We start from the raw sequence: 20,490 nt of genomic DNA, 5'->3' as shown, positions 1-20,490 counted from the left end.
TTTTGTCCCTATTGCTCCAGTAACGTTTATTTCAAATACTGACTCTCCACTAATTTTGAGAAGCTTATTTGCAGGACTTCATTTTCAATTGTGGGGGTTTGTCTGTAGCATTTGTTCTAGGATTAATTGCATATGTAAATGCTGATAAAGTAATCAACAAATAAAAAAATACAAGTAACAGTATTGATATAGAATAGTATGTGTAAATTATATAGTAATGTGTGATTGCAGTGTATAACAAAAAATTGAATAAAACAAAAGTTGATGGTTCAATGGTTAGGCACACCCAGCATTGTGGATTAGTGGTGCAGCAGCTTGTGATCCCTCCACTGTTGGGAGCCAGCGGTATTCGCTGCTCTGTTAAACCAGCCTGACGCGGTGCCCTCTAGCCTACGAGCCAGGACACTCGAGCCTTCGCTCAGGAGCCATGGCCCAACTCTCAACTTGGAGCGGGCAAGCCAGCATGGTGCAAACTTCTAATCCCACCAAGCGTAGCCTAAACCATGTCCCATCACCTTGGTGCCCTCACTTGAGTCACAAGTTGGTGTTACTCAACTCGGCGGACTAAACCAACTCTCTTAGACATTAAAAGTATTTATAAAACATTTTTATTACCTGATGTGGGACAAATTTGGTGTTATCTAAGGATGAAGGTGAGATTTTCTAATTATCGTTAACTCTTAACTTCAAGTACTTTTATGAATGGAATTGTAAATTACAAGTATTAATCCTTTCTATCAAATCATTGTAAGACTATGCACCAATAAAAACACGTGCGGATAATAACATGAGATTTAGATATTAGTATTTAGATATGCTTGGAGGGTGCCATTATTAACCACTCGAAAGGGACATAGATATTTAACAAACCAAGATTACAATTCATGTAACAACTAACAAATTATAAAGGGTGAAGAAAAAAGAAAAGAAATCAGAGATAAGAGAAAATGGCTACACTAGGTGGCAATCGTGTGGTTGAAGGAAGCCAGAACAGCATTGAGATCCAGAACCTTGCTCGCTTTGCTCTTCAAGAACATAATAAAAAATCGGTTCTTCTTCTTCTTCGTCTTCTACTTCTATATTTCTATACTTTTTTTTAGATAAAATATATAATTCATTTTAATTTGGATTATTTTTGTCACTTAATTAAAGTCTTGTGCTTTATGTTAGTATGTTAGTGGGGTTATTATTCAAAATTGGGTTATTGTCTATGTGTAATAATAAGGGAGATTCTTATTTAAGAATTAATACTTGTATGATTTGAAGTATTATTTTTAGTTCAAATGAATTGAGAAAATATAAGTGATTAATATTTTTGTATTTGAATAATATGTTTATAATTTCTAATTTTTGCTGCAGAATTCAAGCTTGGAGCTTGTGAGGGTGATAAGTGCAAAGGAGCAAGTAGTTGCTGGAAGCATATATGAAATAACTATGGTGGCAAAAGATGGTGATGAGAAGAAACAAGTTTATGAAGCCAAAGTGTTGGTGAAGCCATGGTTGAACTTCAAGGAGCTGCAAGAGTTCAAGCTTGTTACTGATGATGATAATGAAAATGATAATGCTGCTTCAGTGTCTAGAGCACTTATCTAGCTATGTATTTAATTTTCACTAATATATGTGTGGAATAAATGTAGCTATGCTCTGAAATACTCTAAATGGGTGTAATATATCATCAATAGAATGTATAAAAAATTAAAAATTACTTATTGAATGATGGAAGTTATAATTGAGAGTAGGGTGACATTTACTTGCTGACTCGCATTATTGCATGCTTTACAACGTAAACTTTTCTATTTGAGTTTTTTTATGACCTTAAAACAGCTAACTAAAGTACTATAGTGTAAAGAAAATAAAACTAAACTACCAATAGAATTTGTTTTTTTTTGCTAATATTTTAATTATTAGTCTAATTTTTTAGTTTTATAATTTGATAATATATTTTTAATTCATTTTTTTAAACATTATTAATTAATTGCTAATAAAAAATAATAAATTTTATTGTTTTTTTTTGTGACTAAAAAAACATAAAAATTAAAGTCGGAGAGGACATCTCCTTCTTAGTTCTTAATAATCTCTTTAACAACATTATAAAAGAAGAAAAATTTAGTATAAGACAGATTATATTTAATTGTTATCTTTGCTAAAAGATTAGCAATTGAGTTCGATGTTTTCTGAATAAAATGAACGTGAATTATGTAATTTTACTGTAACATCTCACCAATCTTAAAGAGAATGTCATTGTTTTCCATTCGCATTACAGCAGATTCTTTGTTTATAATAAGATAAGCCTCCAAATAATTTATTTTATATAAGCCTCCTTATTCCTACTTTTTCAGGCCAAACAAAGACCCATTCAAATTGCCTAAAGTTCATACCATTTTATGAGTCCTATCAGAATACTTGCAACATAACCCATCAATCACTAGCCAAATGGTATCGCTCAAAAAGACTAGCAACGTAATTTAGCTTAACTACATTGATAGAAGGAGGGCACCAAAAATCAATCAAAGAGGTATGATTAGTCACCTGGTTAGTACATTTAACAATACCATATTCAGCCGCATAATATATAATAAATATGAGAACCTTATCCTTGTTCCAACTGACATTTTGATTAAAAATATCATTGTTTCTATCTCTTTAAATACACTAAAGTTCGACAGTAAAATTACTTTTTTTATTTGAAGATTAACACGGAGACAACTCCAAAAATCCAAAGATACAACCCCACTTTTCATTTTCACCTTCAAGTTGTTCTAAATATATTTAACTTTATAATTGTAACACCCTACCATACAGAATCTTATGCTTAAGTCATAATTCAGAGATTGCAAGGTATTACGACCTCTAAAATAAAAATTTAGTAAGTATAGTAGTATGAATGATTGATTATAACTAGGAGCCTTTGTAGAAAAAAGGGTAAACAAAAATCACAACTCGAACGCGCAACACTCCGATCGATAACGTAACGAACAAGGATAACCAACGCGAGATTATATATATACAAAGGAGTGTCAAAAATATGGATATCAAGACTCAAAATCCGACTGCGAAGATAACCGGTCCGAGCATAGCAATATATACATATGATAAAATAAGGAAAACCCCAAAGGAAACCCAAAGGGATACAAATACATAATAACTATTCTCCAAAATTCTCCCATAAGAGGAGTCATCACAGTTTGTATTATTTAATGGAGATAAAAGTATCTAAGCAAAACATATAAACCAAAACATAGTCCCGAGAACAAAGGATCTTCGCAAATCTAGAAGTCTCCAGCATGCCTCAGCGGGAAACCTCACGTCCTGCATCTGAAAATCACAAAATCCGCATGGGTGAGAACCAGAGGTCCCCAGCATGGTAACAACTTCCCCATATATAATACATAATAATGGAGGAAAGCCGAAGGCAATCCTAGAACTTCCTCCAGATAATTCAAAAGCTTACAAACAAGCTAAACCATAAAGGGCATCTGACTAAAGATTCTTCAGTCTAACTGATACTTCTCTTTCCAAATTCTTCACACCTCCCAACCACCAGCAGGAGTATAATGTAGCAAACACAGTTATATCAGACAAGAAATATACAAGTAGGAACAAATAAGACATTTAGACAATTAGCAAGTAATATGCAGTAAAATAGGCAATCTCAAACAATTCATATAGTATGCATATGATGAATGCCTGTCCCTAGTGGCTGATGATATCATCTGTCGGTTATAGAGCCAACCCGACAAGTCCTGGCAGCTAACCATTGGACTGTCCCTCTGTCGTGTCTCCCCAACTTGAGTCATACTCAATATAAACTTGATCATAATCATGATCCATATCCATCACCCTCACTGGTGAATATTTATGGGGGTGAGCTCATCCGGGGCTTTCACAGTGCCCGGCCACCCTGACGACATAGGGTCAAAAGAGCTTCAAGTCTCAACCTGGAGCACGTGGTGGCTAGCCACTGCTTTCTCCCAGGGAAACTCTCATCTCCGAAAATAGAAGTGCAACATTCACAATTCATTCAACAGCATATATATGCATTTATTCTTAGCCATAATCATGGCTCCGCCGTAACACGGCAATAATCCAGCCATCTGGCTCACGGTTAAATCCATAACCAGCCACCCGGCTCATGGTTAAATCCATAACCAGCCGTTTCATTATCAATTACAGCCTTTCGGCCCATGGCATAACAAGCACTTCCACCACCATCCTCCGCATCTTACATAATCATGCTTGATCCTCATTGATCATTCATTTTTCCCTTGCTTCACTCGCAAGTTACCACATCCCCTAGCTCCTCTTCTAATTGCTAGGCATATCATGATGATTTAAGACATAAGTGGTGAGATCGGAGGCTTAGAAGCATGAGATTTGGCTTTTTAAAACTCAAAAACCAACTTTGGGATGAAAACAGGGCCACGCGTACGCGCACTCGACGCGCACGCGTGGATGGCCTCAAAAACTCCTCGACGCGTAAGCGTCATGCAGGCCAACGCGTGGATTGAAAAATAGCCAAACGACGCGCACTTATGTCCCGTCAAAGTATGCCCAAAAACCATGTTTTTCATACAAAACCACAAAGTGCCATTTTCAAAACAAGTCATTTTCAACTCTTTTTAAAATCAATCAAAACATGCCAATTTCATCCCTTTTCTTTGAAATCAATTAAAATATATCAAATTCAACATCAAGCCTCCTCAACTCACACATTGACACTTTACTACAATTTACCAACATCACTATCTCATCATTTTAACCCATTTCACCCAAGTGGTTCAAACTCAAACATATTGACATATCATATACTCTTCCTCATGCCAATTCTCAACAACACCAATTCCAATAAATTATCATTGCACACAATCAATATCATACTCACCATCAATATGGCTCTACCCACAATTCAACCGTAATCAATCATCAAGCATATATCACAACAGGCATATTTCTCATACATCATACCATCAAGGCATCAATAATCATCATTACATATATGACCACATCATATATTTCAACCATTCAACATCAACAATTCAATGCCTATCTTAGGGCCTCTAGCCTAAGTATTTCCTACCACATTACATATTAGATACGAGAAACCGAAACCATACCTTATCCGATTTCCTAAGCTCAACCGGAGCACTTCCAAACCACTTATCCACAAGCTCTCAAGGCCTCAAAACCTCTAAGAACAGATTTTTCACCACCAAATCCCTTTTTCAAGCTTTTCAAAATCACCAATCAAGCTCCAATATTCACATATACACAACCTAAGCCACAATCATCATACCCATACACAACATCTCAATACCCAAACATCATAGAACAACAAATTACACTAGGGTTGAGAATCTTACCACACTCAAGGTCCAAGGAGACAAGATTAACCTCCTCCTTCAAGAGAATTGGATCCTATAATATCAAAGAGCCCAAAATCTCAACATTTTTGCTCATGAAATTCGAAAATAAGGCTGGAATTTCGAAGAGAAAAAAGTGGCTTACCTCAAGATTGATTGTATGGGTTTTGTAGAGCTCTCCGTGGTGAACGCGTGGCCACAAACGGTGCGGCAATCGGAGCTCTAGATCAAAAGTTATGGTGATTTGAAGATCAAGTGAGAGAAAGAACTTGAGAGAGAGTTCTCCCCTCCATGGCCTCCATTTCAGCGTTTTTGAGTGATAAGTGAGGAGAGAGAGTGCTGAAAACTAGGGTTTTGATTTAGTTATGTTGGGCCAAGGGCCCACTTTGGGTCCGGTTGGCCCGGTTTGGCCCGTTCGGTCCAATCTTGGTCCGAATTCTATAAAATTTGTACCGAAATTCTCGTCTCAATCTCCTCTATCACATTTAGCCATAAAAATCACATTTTGGGCTTTCTAGAATAAATTCTCATTTATGGGTTAATTAGCCGTTAATTAACCGGATTTTACATTAATAAGATTTGAGATAATGTTCTGTGGTTTCATACGTTTTGTTGCATTTAGGGATAAAGATCTATGATTATCAAATATCTGTGAAAATAATAGTTAGCTGTTGAGTATGCAGCAGAATTTTGACTTCTAATAGATAGAAAGTAATATGAAATTGAACACCACCCACAATAATGCGCTAACTATAACAAAGCCAATATGAGAAAATAGGATGTGAATTAACTTTCTTTCTTATTTTTGATGATGTTTCAACTACATTGTTACAGAAATATATATAGTATCATCCATGCTATAATTTTAATGAATGAGAATAAAATTCTCCTATGAAAACTCCCTACAAGTTCTTTTCTATTAAAACTCCTTGCAAACCTTATTTTATTCGCTAAGTTTGCTCTTAGTCTTTCTTTTATTCTCACACTAGCAGTAGAAATAATACCATAAAAACAGAGTCAAATTAGCTCCTTGACCTTCTCAAGAATACTCGTATGCTAGAGTCACGACGTATTTTTATTGGAATCCTATGCAAAAATCTCTTAAAGTAATTTTTGAAATTGGCTGTGCCTAAAAAGATTTTTAAAATATCCATTATATTAATTTAATTCTTGATATTAGAAAAATACATTATATTAGTCTCACATTTATTTTCTGTAAAGTTAGTAACATGTACAAGATTAACTTAAGGCAATTTTTCAAATCCCAGAAATTAAATTAAAATCTCAAATTTTTTTTAGTGTAAATCTCACGTGCCAGTGTGCCACTTTTAGATTTAATTTATTGGTTGTTACTAAAAAATTAGCAAGATATTCGCGCTATACGCGGGAAGAGAAATAAATAGAATAATTATGTAAAAGTAAAGCTTAGTTTGAAAATAATGATCTTTGAAGAGAAAAATTAAAATTGCTTAAACTTAGTTTTGTAAAAATATTGTTAACATTTAAAAATTGATAAGTTAGCGTAATAAGATATTTGTAATTTTATTAAAATATAAAGAAGATAAAGTATATGTACTGGATATAAGTAGAATATATTGTCTGTATTAATTTAGAATTTAATTTTAATGTACTATCAGTGTAAAATAGTTTTACACGTGTATTCAATTATATAATGCTACATCAGCAAAAATAAATTTGTGATCTAGTTTATTCTTTTGAAGTGATATCTATGAAATTTGACACCCAAAAAATAATTTTTTTTTAAAAATAATATTTAATTATTGAATAATTTTGAGATATAAAAATCATGTATGCATTATTAAAGTGGTCGAATGTAAACTGAGAAAAAATAAGTTTTTTATAAACGAAAATACATGTATATACATGAGATAATAATTAAGAAATAAGTAATGTTAAAAGCTTTGTTATACATTTCTAAACACTTTTGGGTAAATAATATTTTATGTTTTGCCGGTGTTTTCATCATGAGCAATTAGAATTTTCAATCCTTTCTCGTTAGTGACCCTTGAAATGGCAACATGTAGTTGGCCACGTGTGAAAACAGGTTTTTTCAGTAGCAATCCGATGTGGTCTAATGATTGTCCTTGACTTTTGTTTATGATTTCATAAGATAGCATGAGAGGGAATTGTCTCCTTCTAAATCTAAGTGGTAGCCTAGCATCTGATGGTGTGAGTGTCATTCTAGGAATAAAGACCTTATCGACACAGTTGTCAGAATTTAATAATCTTGCCTCGATAACTTTATCTCCAAGTCTTGTAATTATCAATCTAGTACCATTGCAAAGCCCTGAAGAGCGATCAATATTTCTAATAAGCATGACAGGGCAACCAACCTTTAGCTTCAATTCATGATTTGGAACCCCGGAACATTTAATTGTTGCTAAAAATTCGGGTGTGTGCATGCCTTCAACTTCATTGCTACCCCCTTGGAACAAACATTTATTGGAACTAACATAAGTCTTGCATGCATTGTTGTTCAGTTTGGTCATGTAATTATTCACCTCATCTACCGCATCAATTGTAGGAGCCAAAATAGCTCGACCTTTCCAGTGGTGTTCGTTATACATGTCAGCAATGTAATTAGAATAGATTGCTTCAATGATTGCTTCAATTGGATCATTATAACAGGTGATAAGGAATTCAGGAGGTATGCTAATTAAATTGCACTCGTCACTCATTCCTTCTGATATTCCATTGCCGACCTGAAGAATCCATTCGGTAAATTGCTGCAAATCTTGTATGCCACTATCTGCAGCCATAGATTGCAGCTACATGTTGATGGTTAGCTTTAATATTTCACAATGCTGCCATAGATATGATGAATTCAAAGACGCATTGATGATGTCTTGTCTTGTTCCCTTTGGAATCACTGGCAAGATTTGCCTAAAATCTTCACCAAAGACTATTGTTTTCCCTCCGAACGGCATCTCTATGCTTTCATCATGTTTGAACCTCATCAAATCTTTCATTGTCTTATCCATTGCTTCGAAACAAATTTGCTCATCATAGGAGCTTCATCCCAGATTATTAGCTTTGCTCTTACAATTAACTCTGCCAATGGACTTCCCTGCTTGATATTGCAAGTAGAGAATTTATCTGGAGTTAATGGTATGGCAAATCTAGAATGTGCAGTCTGACCTTCAGGTAACAATAGAGAAGCAATACCGCTAGAAGAAACAGTTAGGACTATCTGTCCCTTTGATCTCAATGCTGAAGCTAAAGTTTTTCAAAGGAAAGTCTTTCCTATACCTCCATGGCCATACACAAAAAAACATACGTCCATGTTGACTTTCTACAACGTTCATGATCTTATCATATACTCTCCTTTGCTCTGTAGTTAATTTGGACAGGCATTGAATGTGTTGCCTTTGTAATTCAACACGATCATAATTTAACTCATCAAAGATCATCTTGTTTCGTGTTCTAAGATAGTCAGTATCCTCTGATGGAAATGGCATTGTCAGATAATCCCGCAAGCTTTTAGCGTTACTGTTCAAGATTTGTTCAATCTCAATCAAAATTAGGTCCTTTAATTCTTCATCGCTGAAAACCAAATCTGAAATGTTGACAAAGCAAAAATATTAGTTGCTATAATTATGAAAAACATATGGTACATGAAAAAATTACTATGAAAACATGTAAGCCACAACACTTTAAAGATATAAAATTTAATAGAAAGGTTTATCATTGGAGTTGTCTGCTTACCAGATCAGCCAAAAATGGCTCTGTAATTATGCAAAATCCTAATCACATAATAAGATGACAGTTTCTTCCCATACGATTTCAGTCGCACCATTAAAAATATCCATTAAAGAAGGAAACTAACGTTGTATCCATTAAAAATGGATTCCGTACAACAAAAATACCAAAATTCTAAATTTATGTTGACTTTTTAATAAAATTCTAGAATTACCTCCACCATTATCTTCAACATCAACTCCCAACCATCTCTTCTTTCCCACTCAAACTTTCACATCCCTCCATTACCACCACCTTAACCACCTTCTTTTTTCTCTGCTACTCCACCACTGGTACCATGACAGCATTTCCATCTTCATGAACCCATCTCCAAGAAACTTGATCACAGACACAACCTCTCCAACCGGATCCCTCTCCCCCTTTCTCTCCCCTTCTTCCCCAAACCCCGCGTCGTCTTCGTCACGGTCAACGCCACGCACCTCCATTGCCGTTGTGGTTATCGGAGTCATTCTCTGACTTGACAAGTATCCTAACATAGATATGGTTGGAGGTTTCTGAGATAATTTGAACAATGAATACATTCAATTGGTTCAATTTGGGTATAGATAAAAACAAATAAATTATTAGTTACAGGAGATTTGTTTAACTTCGTTAATTATATAATAAATTTGTAATTTTGCCTGTTGTAAATATAGGACCTTTCTCCATGGAGTCCATGAGCTTGAAGTGGACCTAGAAGGAGTTGGATCGCACCACAGGAAGGGACCTTGCGCGCTGGATCTCGGTTCAGTCTCGCTTCCGGAGCTTCTCCATCTTGTGGCGGCATTAGACAGGGTCTTAGCCGGAAAGTCATTGCGGCATTTATGTGCAACGGCGTTGCTGGAGCTTGAATCCGGTGGCTCTAAACTCTGAACTTGCCACTGTGCCAAGGTATAGGTGATCTGTGCATGGGCTTGAGGCGGTACTGGAGCGCCGCGGAGTTTGGGTGGCTGCAATTGAAGGTGGTAGCGCTGCATGGGAACGTATGGATTGCCTGGTTGCCTTGTTGTTGTCTTTATTATCGTCAACGTGAAAAGATGGCGGCAGTGGTGGTTAGTGAAGTAGTAGAGAATAAAGGGTGGTTAAGGTAGTGGCAATAGAGGTGTTTGAGATTTGGGAAAGAAGAGATGAGAGGTTGAAGATAAAGGATGAAGTAATTCTGGAATTTTATTAAAGAGTTAACATAAATTTAGGATTTGAGTACTTTTGTCGTAAGGAATCCATTTTTGATGGATATAACTTTAGTTTTCTCCTTTAATGAGTATTTTTGTCCGCGTTAATAAAGTTCATGGTACAAATGATTATTTTTTCCTAAAAAATATTTAAAACTTATGAGTTATTAGTTTATTACAACGAAAACTAAGTCAACTACGATTTAATTAAACAGAAAAAGGGGTAATAAGTTCAAAACATTCAAAACGTGATCCAACACAAGCGTCCACATCTTTCTCTTCTTCCTCTTTCCCAAGCAACACTGTAACCGCCGCGAAGAGCTTGCAGCTCAGCTTCCAATGGCGGAAACCGAAACCAGCAACGTAGCCATCGTCTCACTCTACTCCAACTACCTCCGCAACCGTCTTCGCGCTTTCTACCCCTTCCATCCATCCAATCTTCTCCGCTTTCTCTCCAACCTCGCCGCTCCTTTCCGATCAATCCACCACCGACAATGCATACCTCTTCCTCTCCCTTCCAATTTCCGCGACTCTTCCATGTATGCTCATTCTCATTTTCCGATAACTTTTAACTGAATTGAAATCGAAATCACGTGCTTCGATTCTACTCGTGAATTTAATTTCTCCGCGTTGTATAATGCTTTTTTTTTTTCACGTGCAATGAATGCTAGGTTTATGTTTTGATTATGATGATGTTATCTTGCAGGATCATAAAGGAATCTAGAGTGCATGGTGTATTGGAGGATATACTGGAACATGTTTTGTTGAACTTGCATAGTATAGAGAAGAATCTCCAGTTTTGGCAATCTAAATCAGAGGTTTTATTTTATTTTATTGTTTTCATTCGTTATTATCATGATTTTGTTTTGATACACTCTTTAAGATTTACAGTTTTTCAGCATCTTTAGTCATGATATTCAAATATGTGTGTTCTGCAAACAGTTATGCTTGTAACTTGTTTATGTGTTCAGAAATCGGATGCTAGTAAAGCTTATTTCATGGTTTTTGAGAGGGGTCCGAGCGCTTTTATCAACGAAACAGCTAAGTTGTTGCGTGGAAATGCTGCTCAAGCATCTTTGGTGCAGAATCTTTGCCAGACTGCGTCTGTTTACATACATGAGAGGGTAACGGTTTTGAGTAGCTTGAGATATGCTCTGGCAACATTCTTAGCTCAGGTGTGCTCTGCTGAAATTCCCCCCTTAGTTTTAAATCATTATAATAATTGTTTTTTGCGATCACATCAAGGAATGTAGTTTTGTTATTAAGTAATTTTCATCAAGTTGAGACATAAACTTATGATTTCAGTTGTTGACTTAAACTCTTGACTTGGTTTTCAGTTTTATGTGGAAGTTGATAAAATTGGAGAGGAGTTGGTGAAAGATCCACAGCATAAGCTGCCTTTATTGTTGGTTAGGCTTAATGAAATGTTCTCAATATTAGAAAGTTCAATCGGTCACCTACATGCAGCACATCAGGTATACATGAATAGACTAATTGTTCCTTTTTCATGTTATTCTCATTGCTGTTGGCCAAATTTTGTTAAAGTACAGTTTACTCCAGTAAATTTTCAACTTGTATTTGGCAATTTTTTTTCCATATTTAACCTTTTCTTTCTTCCTGGAACCAACATTCACTTTTCAGACTGATTCTTCTGTTGATGGAAGCTATTCAATTCCACTACTGTTTAAGAAGCTGCCGGAAATAAATCAGGAGGATTCCCAGTGGACAGATTGTGAAATCAGGGATGCTATCAATTCTATATATCAAAATTTACAAAAGCTGGATTCTTACATATCTGTTCTTGTAAGAGCTTCTATCTTATGATGTCTTGTCAATTTCTCAAGGAGATGACTGTCATAAATTTTTGCTTATATTTGTATGGTAGTTGAGAAAGTGTTTATATATTAGAGTTTTACTAATATAACTGGCCTTCTAATGGTTAAACTGTGTATAAAGTATAAATTGTAAACTATTTGTCACTTAAGATTGTGAGCAAGAATAAAAAAGGATCTATTCCTCATAAGTTCATCGTTCAATTTCCAGCAGCTAATTCTTTTAGTATTGGTAATGCTTATTTCCATTGCTGTTTAGCACTCGTGAACTCATAGCTATTTTTCTTCTGTAACATTTTCAAAAGACACACTACGGAGTCCTCTAAAGGAATTGCTGTTTAATCACTATGTATTACTAGAGTCTCCTTGTCTCAGATATCGGAATGATAGATATTTATTGGTGATTAACTGATTATAGTTTTCAACTGTGATTTTTCCTAGAGTTGGCTTACCAAACTTTCCTTCTTGTTATTTTATCACATTCTCTCCCTGTCTCTCCTGTCTTCACCTATGAACCAACTGTTAGGACCCTTTTTCTTAACTCTGTGAATTGTGAAGAAGTTAAATAGTAAACCCTACCATCAGGTGTTATTTGTTGGACTTTATAATTCATGAGTACATACATGCTCGATACTACTTGAGCCTCTATAGTCTCTCCTCCCTCCAACCTTGCCTCCTTGGTTCCTTAGAGGCTGTTGAAATGGAAAAATTGTCTTGACTGGAGTCAATATCCAGCTTCTTCAACCTACTATATATATGGAGTTTCATGAGTTGAACAATGAATCAACTATTTGTTAGGGTAAAACTAGTTGGTTTACGAATGACTTCGACAAAATTCTTTGCTGGAATTTTTGTCTCTATCTTTTTTCAGGTTACCAACCACAGAAAACCAAGAAAAATAACCCAATATTGGATCGGCTATACATGTGGTGCAATTGGTCTGTCTGCCTGTTCCATTTGGCTCTTGCGACATAGTAGTTTGATGGGAAGTTCTGATCTTGATAATTGGGTTCAAAAAGCAAAGGATTCTACAGTTGGCTTTTATAAGGATCACGTGGAACAACCGGTACAGTTCTTGACTAATACTAACTATCATGCATTTTCCCTCCATCTTCTTTTTCTCTATGTGAAAATACTCTTGGACAAAGTAAAGGGGGCTTGAACTCGAGATGCCCTTATGAGATTCGAAGTCAAGTTCCCATTATTCAGTTTACTCAACCTGATTTTTGCTCTTAATCTATTGAAAATTAGCAACAACAAAATAAATAGTATCAACAAGACGTATTTGATAATAATTTATTCCTAAAGGATCATGTTCTACAAACAGTGGAGAAAATGGCTTGTCTTCTATATTCTTCCTGCCTCTCCTCTCCATTCAAAGAGAAGAATGGAACAATGATTGATATTTTCTATAATCTAGTTGATTTGTGATGCACGTAGGTAGAATACAATTAAAATCCATCAGAGATAAGGACAATATTTAGATTGTTATTTCCCATCTTAATTTAAGCTTGTAATATTTTTATTTTATTTTATAAATTTAATTTTGATGCACTGACAGTGTAAAACTTCTACACAATTGTCTAATCACATCCGTTCTTTTGGATAACCATTCACGCAGTCAAACTAAAAGGTGGTTATTTTGCTGATGTGACAATACGTAATTGGATGCACCTGTAGAACTGCTTTACACTGACTGCCCATCAAAATTAAATTCTTTATTTTACTATCTAAATTTTACTTGTACTTATACTTCCATAATTCCTTAAAAGCTATTAGTTGTAACTAAATTACATCCTTTGAAATCGTCACTAAAGATTACGAATCATAAAGTAGCATAAAATTATAACGTATAAGCCTCTTATAGTTCAATGGATATCCAGATTTTGTCCATCAAAGATGATCTATTCGAGACATTCAAGAAGCAGAGTATTATGGACCCTGCAGAGCTGGAGTTGACTTCTGACAAACTGCACAGGTTGTTGGTTACACACATTGTCCCTCTTTTTCTATACTCAAAAATCAGATATGTATACAACTTAAAGGAACAGATTGTTTACTGTTTTTTATGTTGATGCTCTGTACACAATATTTATAAAAGAAAAACAATGCATCAATGAAAAGAAAATTTCAGTTTCTTATTGAAATTTAAACCAGGGAATGTAGGATGATAATTTTTCTAATCCTGATGGTTCAATGATCTACTCTCAGCTACCTTTTTTTTTTAATTATTATTATTATTATTATTATTATTATTATTATTATTATTATTAAATGATGTTTTGAAGCTTTATTTTGTACCGTCACTGTAAATCTATTCAGTGTTTGTACCAACATTCTGCTTGGATATTGCTATCTTAGCAACTTTCTTTAAACTTTCTGCACAGAATGTTGTTGGCTTTCAGCGAGAGGGCAAAGGGTCAGAAGTTTCCAGAGAATGCTTCAGATCAGGAAATGCTCGAGATAGTCATGTCTAGGTAACATAGGTGTTTCCTTGCCTATAATTGGAATATGTCACATTTAGAACTATCTCAAAATATAGTCATAATATAATGGTAAGGTTTTTGTGAACTATGAAAGAGATATATGATTTGTCCATGTGTAAGGATGCAAGTTTTTTGGTTCTTGTATAGAGGATCTCCTATCCTCTTATGACTAATCTTTTGATAGGTTCTTTCTTCCTGTCAGTATAATTATTCTCTTATCATAAGGAAAAAAAAAGTGCATCGTCTTTATAACTATAGGTGTACGGTTCATTATATCTCAGAAGTTCTGTTTCTTTTTGGTTAATACCTACTGAAATGGATTTCCAACTTTATCCCTTTGGGGCTTGAGGAGTGAAGGCACTGTTTTGGTCTCCGACTCTCGGATTTTTCACTTAGACCGTTTTACAATGAAGGGTATAGGTGCTTTTATGAAGAACAATTGATCTGGTATTTGATTAAATGGCTGTATCATTTTTCCTGGGCACATAATGGCTGTATTGTTATATCTTCTGCTAACGTGTTTCTGACTTACGGTTTTAAGTAAGCTATTCCAGATTAAATAACTGTATATTAATAGTTAGAAAAATATATGAATTCGCATAGGAAAATAATTTTAAGCATTGTGCTGTTCCTGTTTAAACTTCTGCTTTGAGATATACTAGTTTAGAATAATCTACCCTGGGTTTCTTTTTTTATTTATGATTTTTTATTTTTATATTTATATAGATTCTCAATGTTTGAATGTATACAAAGTTATTGTTAGATTTTGATTTAACAAGAGGACACGGATATTTATAAGTTATTTGCATTAAAAATCTCTTAAATCTTATCTGCTATCATGAAAGATTGAAATAGATTATAAATAATAATAATGATGATTAGTTTCATAGTGATCACTTTGTTTTTGTAGTATTTGTTACTTAAGTATCATGGTTTAATATTTGTATTTATAAATGTAGGTATGAGAAGGAAATCAGGCATCCTATTCAAAACCTTATAGGTGGAGAGTTGGCAGAGGCTCTGCTTATTCAGGTAGTGTAGTTTACTATTTATATAATATATGCAATGTATATTTTAGTAGTTGTTGATAATTAATTTCATTATCTGTTGTTACAGATTCAGAAGCTTAAATTGGATATTGAAACGTGAGTTTTACAAATCCAAACATTTAAATGAGTACTTCTCATTGTTTTAGTTGATAAAAATGATATTTTGACCAGGGCAATGCTGGAGCTGGACCAAATTCTACGAGCAAATGAAATTAACTTTGCAATTCTAGCTGCATTACCTGCTTTCATTCTCTCTCTCTTACTCATCATGTTAGTGCGTGCATGGTTGAAACAGGTGATCCCCCCCCCCCCCCCCCCCCCTCTCCTTTTCTCTCTTCTTTCTCTTAATAGTTTGAACAAAATCACAAACTCATGTCTTAGTTCTTAGCTCTTACAAGAGCTAATATGCACTCCAAACTGAAAAGTCCACTTACAGAATATGAATATTGTGGTCTGGGGTAATGCTACACCATAGACTAATTAAATTGATGGGGGCAATAATGCTTTCAAGTTAGAGCATAACTTTTGGAGTATCGAATACGACTAGAACTTGTTTATGTTTTGTCAATTGATTAGATAATACATTGCCTTTTAATGGTAACATATGTCTTAACTATAATGAGATGAGGTCAAAACTACTCCTTGATCGTTCTGATAACATAACATATTACATTTTTTTTAGAAGTCAAAAGTCACAAAATACCTTAGTCTATATATAACTGGCAAGTTTCCTAAACCCTTATCTTAATTACATTGTTTACATCAGATTGATTGGAGGATGCTATCTGTTTGATAATTTTCTCTTATTATAAAATTTTTAGTTTCTTTGCTAACTCATTTTAGTCTGAGGATATAATTTCCAATTACTTTTCAATACAAGCCTTGTTGGGTTTAGGTGACTCTGTTTGTCGAGTTATGAGGTATTAGAAATTACCTGTTATTCATGTGAAACATTATCTAATACCCTATCATGGTAACTCAGGATAAGAAAGCTGAGGGAAGAGGTAGAATTGCTCGGATTCAGAGGAGGCTAGTTGTTATAGAGGTTGAAAAGAGGATTATGCAGTACCAAAATTTTGTTGAGCAAGGATCGGTAAGAAACTAACCTGACTGTTTGTTGAATCATATATATCTCTAAGCATGATTTCTTCTTGATTAGCTGACAATGTTGCTCACACTTCTAGAAAAACTAGTGTATGACACTAATCAGAAACAAAAGAAAAAAACAAATAAAAACATTTTTAACATTTTCTTACCGAACAGCATTGTTCCGATGGTGCCATCCAAATATGTGGGAACTTCACCTAGAGTAATTTGTTTGAGGATGTTGTAGTGGCCCTTCATTTGCTTGTTCTTGTCCTCGGATTTTGTTTACCAGTACATATGACCCAGTTTGTTGCTTGGGTATCACATTTCTTGACATATGAAGAAGTCTCCTCATTTTACCGTTGAATTAGCGACTTACAATAGTGTATTCATTTGTCGACTTAATTTGAATGAATCATCCCGGGAGAAAAGTAATGTCACATGTTCATTACAGGAGAAAGATGCACAATGTATGTTTGGATTGGTACTCTATAGCTTGAATAGCCTGTATTATTCTGTCAAGAAACATGCAGAAGATTCTGGGGAGTGGCATTGGTACGTCTCTCTCTCTCTCTCTCTCTCTGTTATGGGTGTCTCTCTCTGTGTTACGGGTGTCTCATGTTTGTTTGTTACATTTATGTAATACTCTATTATCATGTGAAAAAAGCAAACATTGCTAAATCAGTATTGTCATTAACAGTTTGCGAGAGGATTTAATTGATTTGGCTAGGCCTGGCCTGCAAACTGGTTACAAGTTAACTGTGACTTCGCGCATGAAGAGGGATTATGACTGCATAGTTCCGATGTTGAGACGCCGATAGCACATCAGTTAACTTTCCTTCTCAAGGTTTCAATGCCATCTTTTATTCAACTTGATACCCAATTTTGTTTTGGATGCCAGGCACATATACATATTCGTTGGCCGATCACAATATTTTTTTTTCCCACACCATAGTTAGATCAAGGATTTGGATAGTTAAATTGATTCCAAATCATGTTATGAGAGGATGATGTATGTTGATATTAGTCAAAATTTTACTTTCTATGAAATTGCGGAATATATTTCTGGGGTTGTGTTTTCACGCTCTCAGGAAGTTCAGTTGTTAAAAAATCATGTGAAAGAGAGTTGCTCGATATGGGCGCAATTCTAATACAATTGAAATATGTTTCATTTTTTCATGAAGATCATCAAATTCTGATTATGCATACCAACATATATATGGACTTTTCAATTGTAACGTATTCCGGCCATATTCCTTTTAGAGTAGATAGCCAATTTGGCACCCAAAAGAGTCCATTTTTGACAAAAACGGATCTCAGAAACTACTGTTTTATGCTCCACTAAAAAAAAAAAAAGACAGAAATAGAAATAAAATAGTAAAATATTCAAAATTACTCTTCGTTTCAACAAATTAAGGTAGAAATGATGTCTTTTGACGTTTGGGTGGACTATTAACAATTAGAATAGTATCTATCATATTAACTGAAATTCTGTTAGATAGTTTAACCTATTTAAATATATTATTTGACATAACACATGTATATATATTCGGCTATAATTTTAAACTTATATATATATATATATATATATATATATATATATATATTCTTTTTTATCGTAATAATTTGTTAGAACAATTTTATCCGTTAATAAAATTTCCTGAAATTATCAAATTAAATAGTATAATGAAGATAATTATCCGTTATGATTTGAAAATGTTATAACTCTTTCAATGCCGCGATATTAATTAGAAACTAGAATGAGACCCGCACAATGCGCGAATGGTAAATTAATGACAATATATAATAAATATTAAAAATGGCTATATTTTATAGAATTAAATTAAGAAAAAAAAATGTATAAACTAAAGTTAAATTTGAAAGGTGTTTTGTTTAAAATAATTTGTAATACAAAAGATTTAGATGTTGAAGTTATACAAAGTGACATTTTTATTTGATAGTTTGATTTTTGCATTTGTTTTAGTTGATGGACTTAGTCTTCTTATGTAGCGCTCGTCCTCCTTTTTCTTTATTGGTTATTGTTAGAGTTGTTCTTTCTATCGTAGGTTCCCGTGAAGGCATGTTCTTTATGAATTGTTGAGTTGTATGCACTTTCTATTATGTTGTTTGTTCCATCTTTGCATGTATGTTCTTCTTTTGAAGATGTGTGTTGAATTTATATGTTTTTTTTTTCTCTTTGATCTCTTGATGTAGTTTTCCAAAGACATCTACAATAAAAAGAACAAAAATGTGTAAATTTTTGTTTTTGAATAAGTTATTTTTAATAAGAATAATTAAAATAGTATAAAGTAAAATTACCTGTTAGTATTTTTCTTTAACCCATTTTATCAGACAATGTCTCAAGTGATGCAAATTCAAAATAGAGTTGGAAAATGTTCAAAATTTGATCTTTAATTTCTTTCACAATAGTTGTGAGTGAAAAAGTTTGCTTTCAGTGTACCTTTAATTGGTCTATACAAATCATTTGCATATTCTATTTTTAAATTTTTTATAGTATAGACTTTTTCTTCTTGTAACAAATGTTTGAATTTGGTCATCATATTTTTCTTCACAATTACATGAACATGTGTTCCTTGCAGTGTTAGTAAATCATAGTTAATAATTAGTTAAAAAGGAACAATGAATAGCATATTAAAAAAAGTATAATTTTAACGATATTAAAAGAAGTATAATTTTAGCATATATAAAGTATTATAAAATAATATAAAAAGTATAAAAAGCAAAAATAATTAAGGTATTTTTTTCGTAAATTCAATTTAAAAATACAATAAATATGTTTGTTTTGTACCTTTTCATCCAATATAATCAATTTCTAAGCAAAGAGACTTTTTTTCATTTGTGGGTGTTAATGTTTCCTATAGACGAACCACACGAACTTTGATAAACCAATTGTCTGTTTGTTTGGTGATATTGTCCAAAGAATAATGCTCCATTGAGTAAGTTTGTGATGTGAATTTCTTGTGCTAAATTTGATGTTATTGGAAGAAATAGTGATAAGAGATTTATATAAATAGTTCAAATAGTATGAAATTTGAATATTTGTAATGTAAAATTTATTATAATTAATAGATTATTATGAAATTTGTAATATGGATGTTTATTAAGAATAGATTGTTTATAACGGTAAGATATAATAAATATAGAGATATGAATTCTTGTAGGTTACAAATTTGATTAGACACTATTAATTTCTAATTATTACTTGCATATTTATTTGTATATTTTATTTTTTTGCTGATTTAGAAATAATAGTTGATTTGGCAAAAATTGAGTAGTTGATTTTAAAATTTTGCCAAGTAAGCGATGTTGTTGACATGGTATTAGTAGGAAGAGAAAGATGTCTTAAGAGTAATGTGAGTAAACTTATCCATCTATTTTTATATATTAAGAATAGATGAGGGGAAAAAAACAATTTTTTTTAAAAAAATATATAGTAATAATATCCGAAAATCATATGTATTGAAAAGATTAGTTATATATTTGAATGTGTTACACAAGGATGTTAACGATATTCTGGCAAGATTAAAATATAAATTATAGCAAGCTAAGTAACAGATTGTGTACTAAAAAAAGACATAATGCGTAAGCATAGATTAACGTTGGCATGCAAAAACGTCAAAATTGTTTAGCTGAAGAACTGTTGTAACTAGTTATAGCTGGGATTTTGTCTTAGTAGTTGAGTAGGCATATGATTTATGACAATTTACTTCCAACTGTTTTCTTGA

The 20,490-nt window shown here is 33.5% G+C and overlaps 2 protein-coding genes and 1 pseudogene across 2 annotated transcripts; 2 read left to right on the top strand and 1 right to left on the bottom strand.

The window, feature by feature from the left end:
* Window positions 1-827: 827 nt before the first annotated feature.
* On the top strand, window positions 828-1,714 carry LOC130940839 (cysteine proteinase inhibitor-like). The gene is made up of 2 exons (XM_057869102.1): window positions 828-1,049; window positions 1,360-1,714. Exons 1-2 carry the CDS (start codon window positions 948-950, stop codon window positions 1,591-1,593), a joined length of 336 nt encoding a protein of 111 aa, XP_057725085.1. The 5' UTR covers window positions 828-947; the 3' UTR covers window positions 1,594-1,714.
* Window positions 1,715-7,285: 5,571 nt separating this feature from the next.
* Window positions 7,286-8,140, bottom strand: LOC130939277 (uncharacterized; annotated as a pseudogene).
* A 2,409-nt stretch (window positions 8,141-10,549) lies between these two features.
* LOC130940478 (protein DGS1, mitochondrial) lies at window positions 10,550-17,923 on the top strand. The gene is made up of 14 exons (XM_057868607.1): window positions 10,550-10,830; window positions 10,998-11,109; window positions 11,263-11,466; window positions 11,629-11,766; window positions 11,933-12,094; window positions 12,995-13,189; window positions 14,007-14,101; window positions 14,511-14,600; window positions 15,569-15,641; window positions 15,726-15,754; window positions 15,830-15,953; window positions 16,641-16,751; window positions 17,199-17,299; window positions 17,445-17,923. The coding sequence occupies exons 1-14, from the start codon at window positions 10,631-10,633 to the stop codon at window positions 17,563-17,565; spliced, it is 1,755 nt and encodes a 584-aa protein (XP_057724590.1). The 5' UTR covers window positions 10,550-10,630; the 3' UTR covers window positions 17,566-17,923.
* Window positions 17,924-20,490: the final 2,567 nt, after the last annotated feature.

Source organism: Arachis stenosperma, chromosome 7 (assembly GCF_014773155.1).
Source record: "Arachis stenosperma cultivar V10309 chromosome 7, arast.V10309.gnm1.PFL2, whole genome shotgun sequence".
Taxonomy (NCBI): domain Eukaryota; kingdom Viridiplantae; phylum Streptophyta; class Magnoliopsida; order Fabales; family Fabaceae; genus Arachis; species Arachis stenosperma.
Note: the sequence above shows the minus strand (reverse complement) of the source record. Positions and strands in the feature narration are given on the sequence as shown.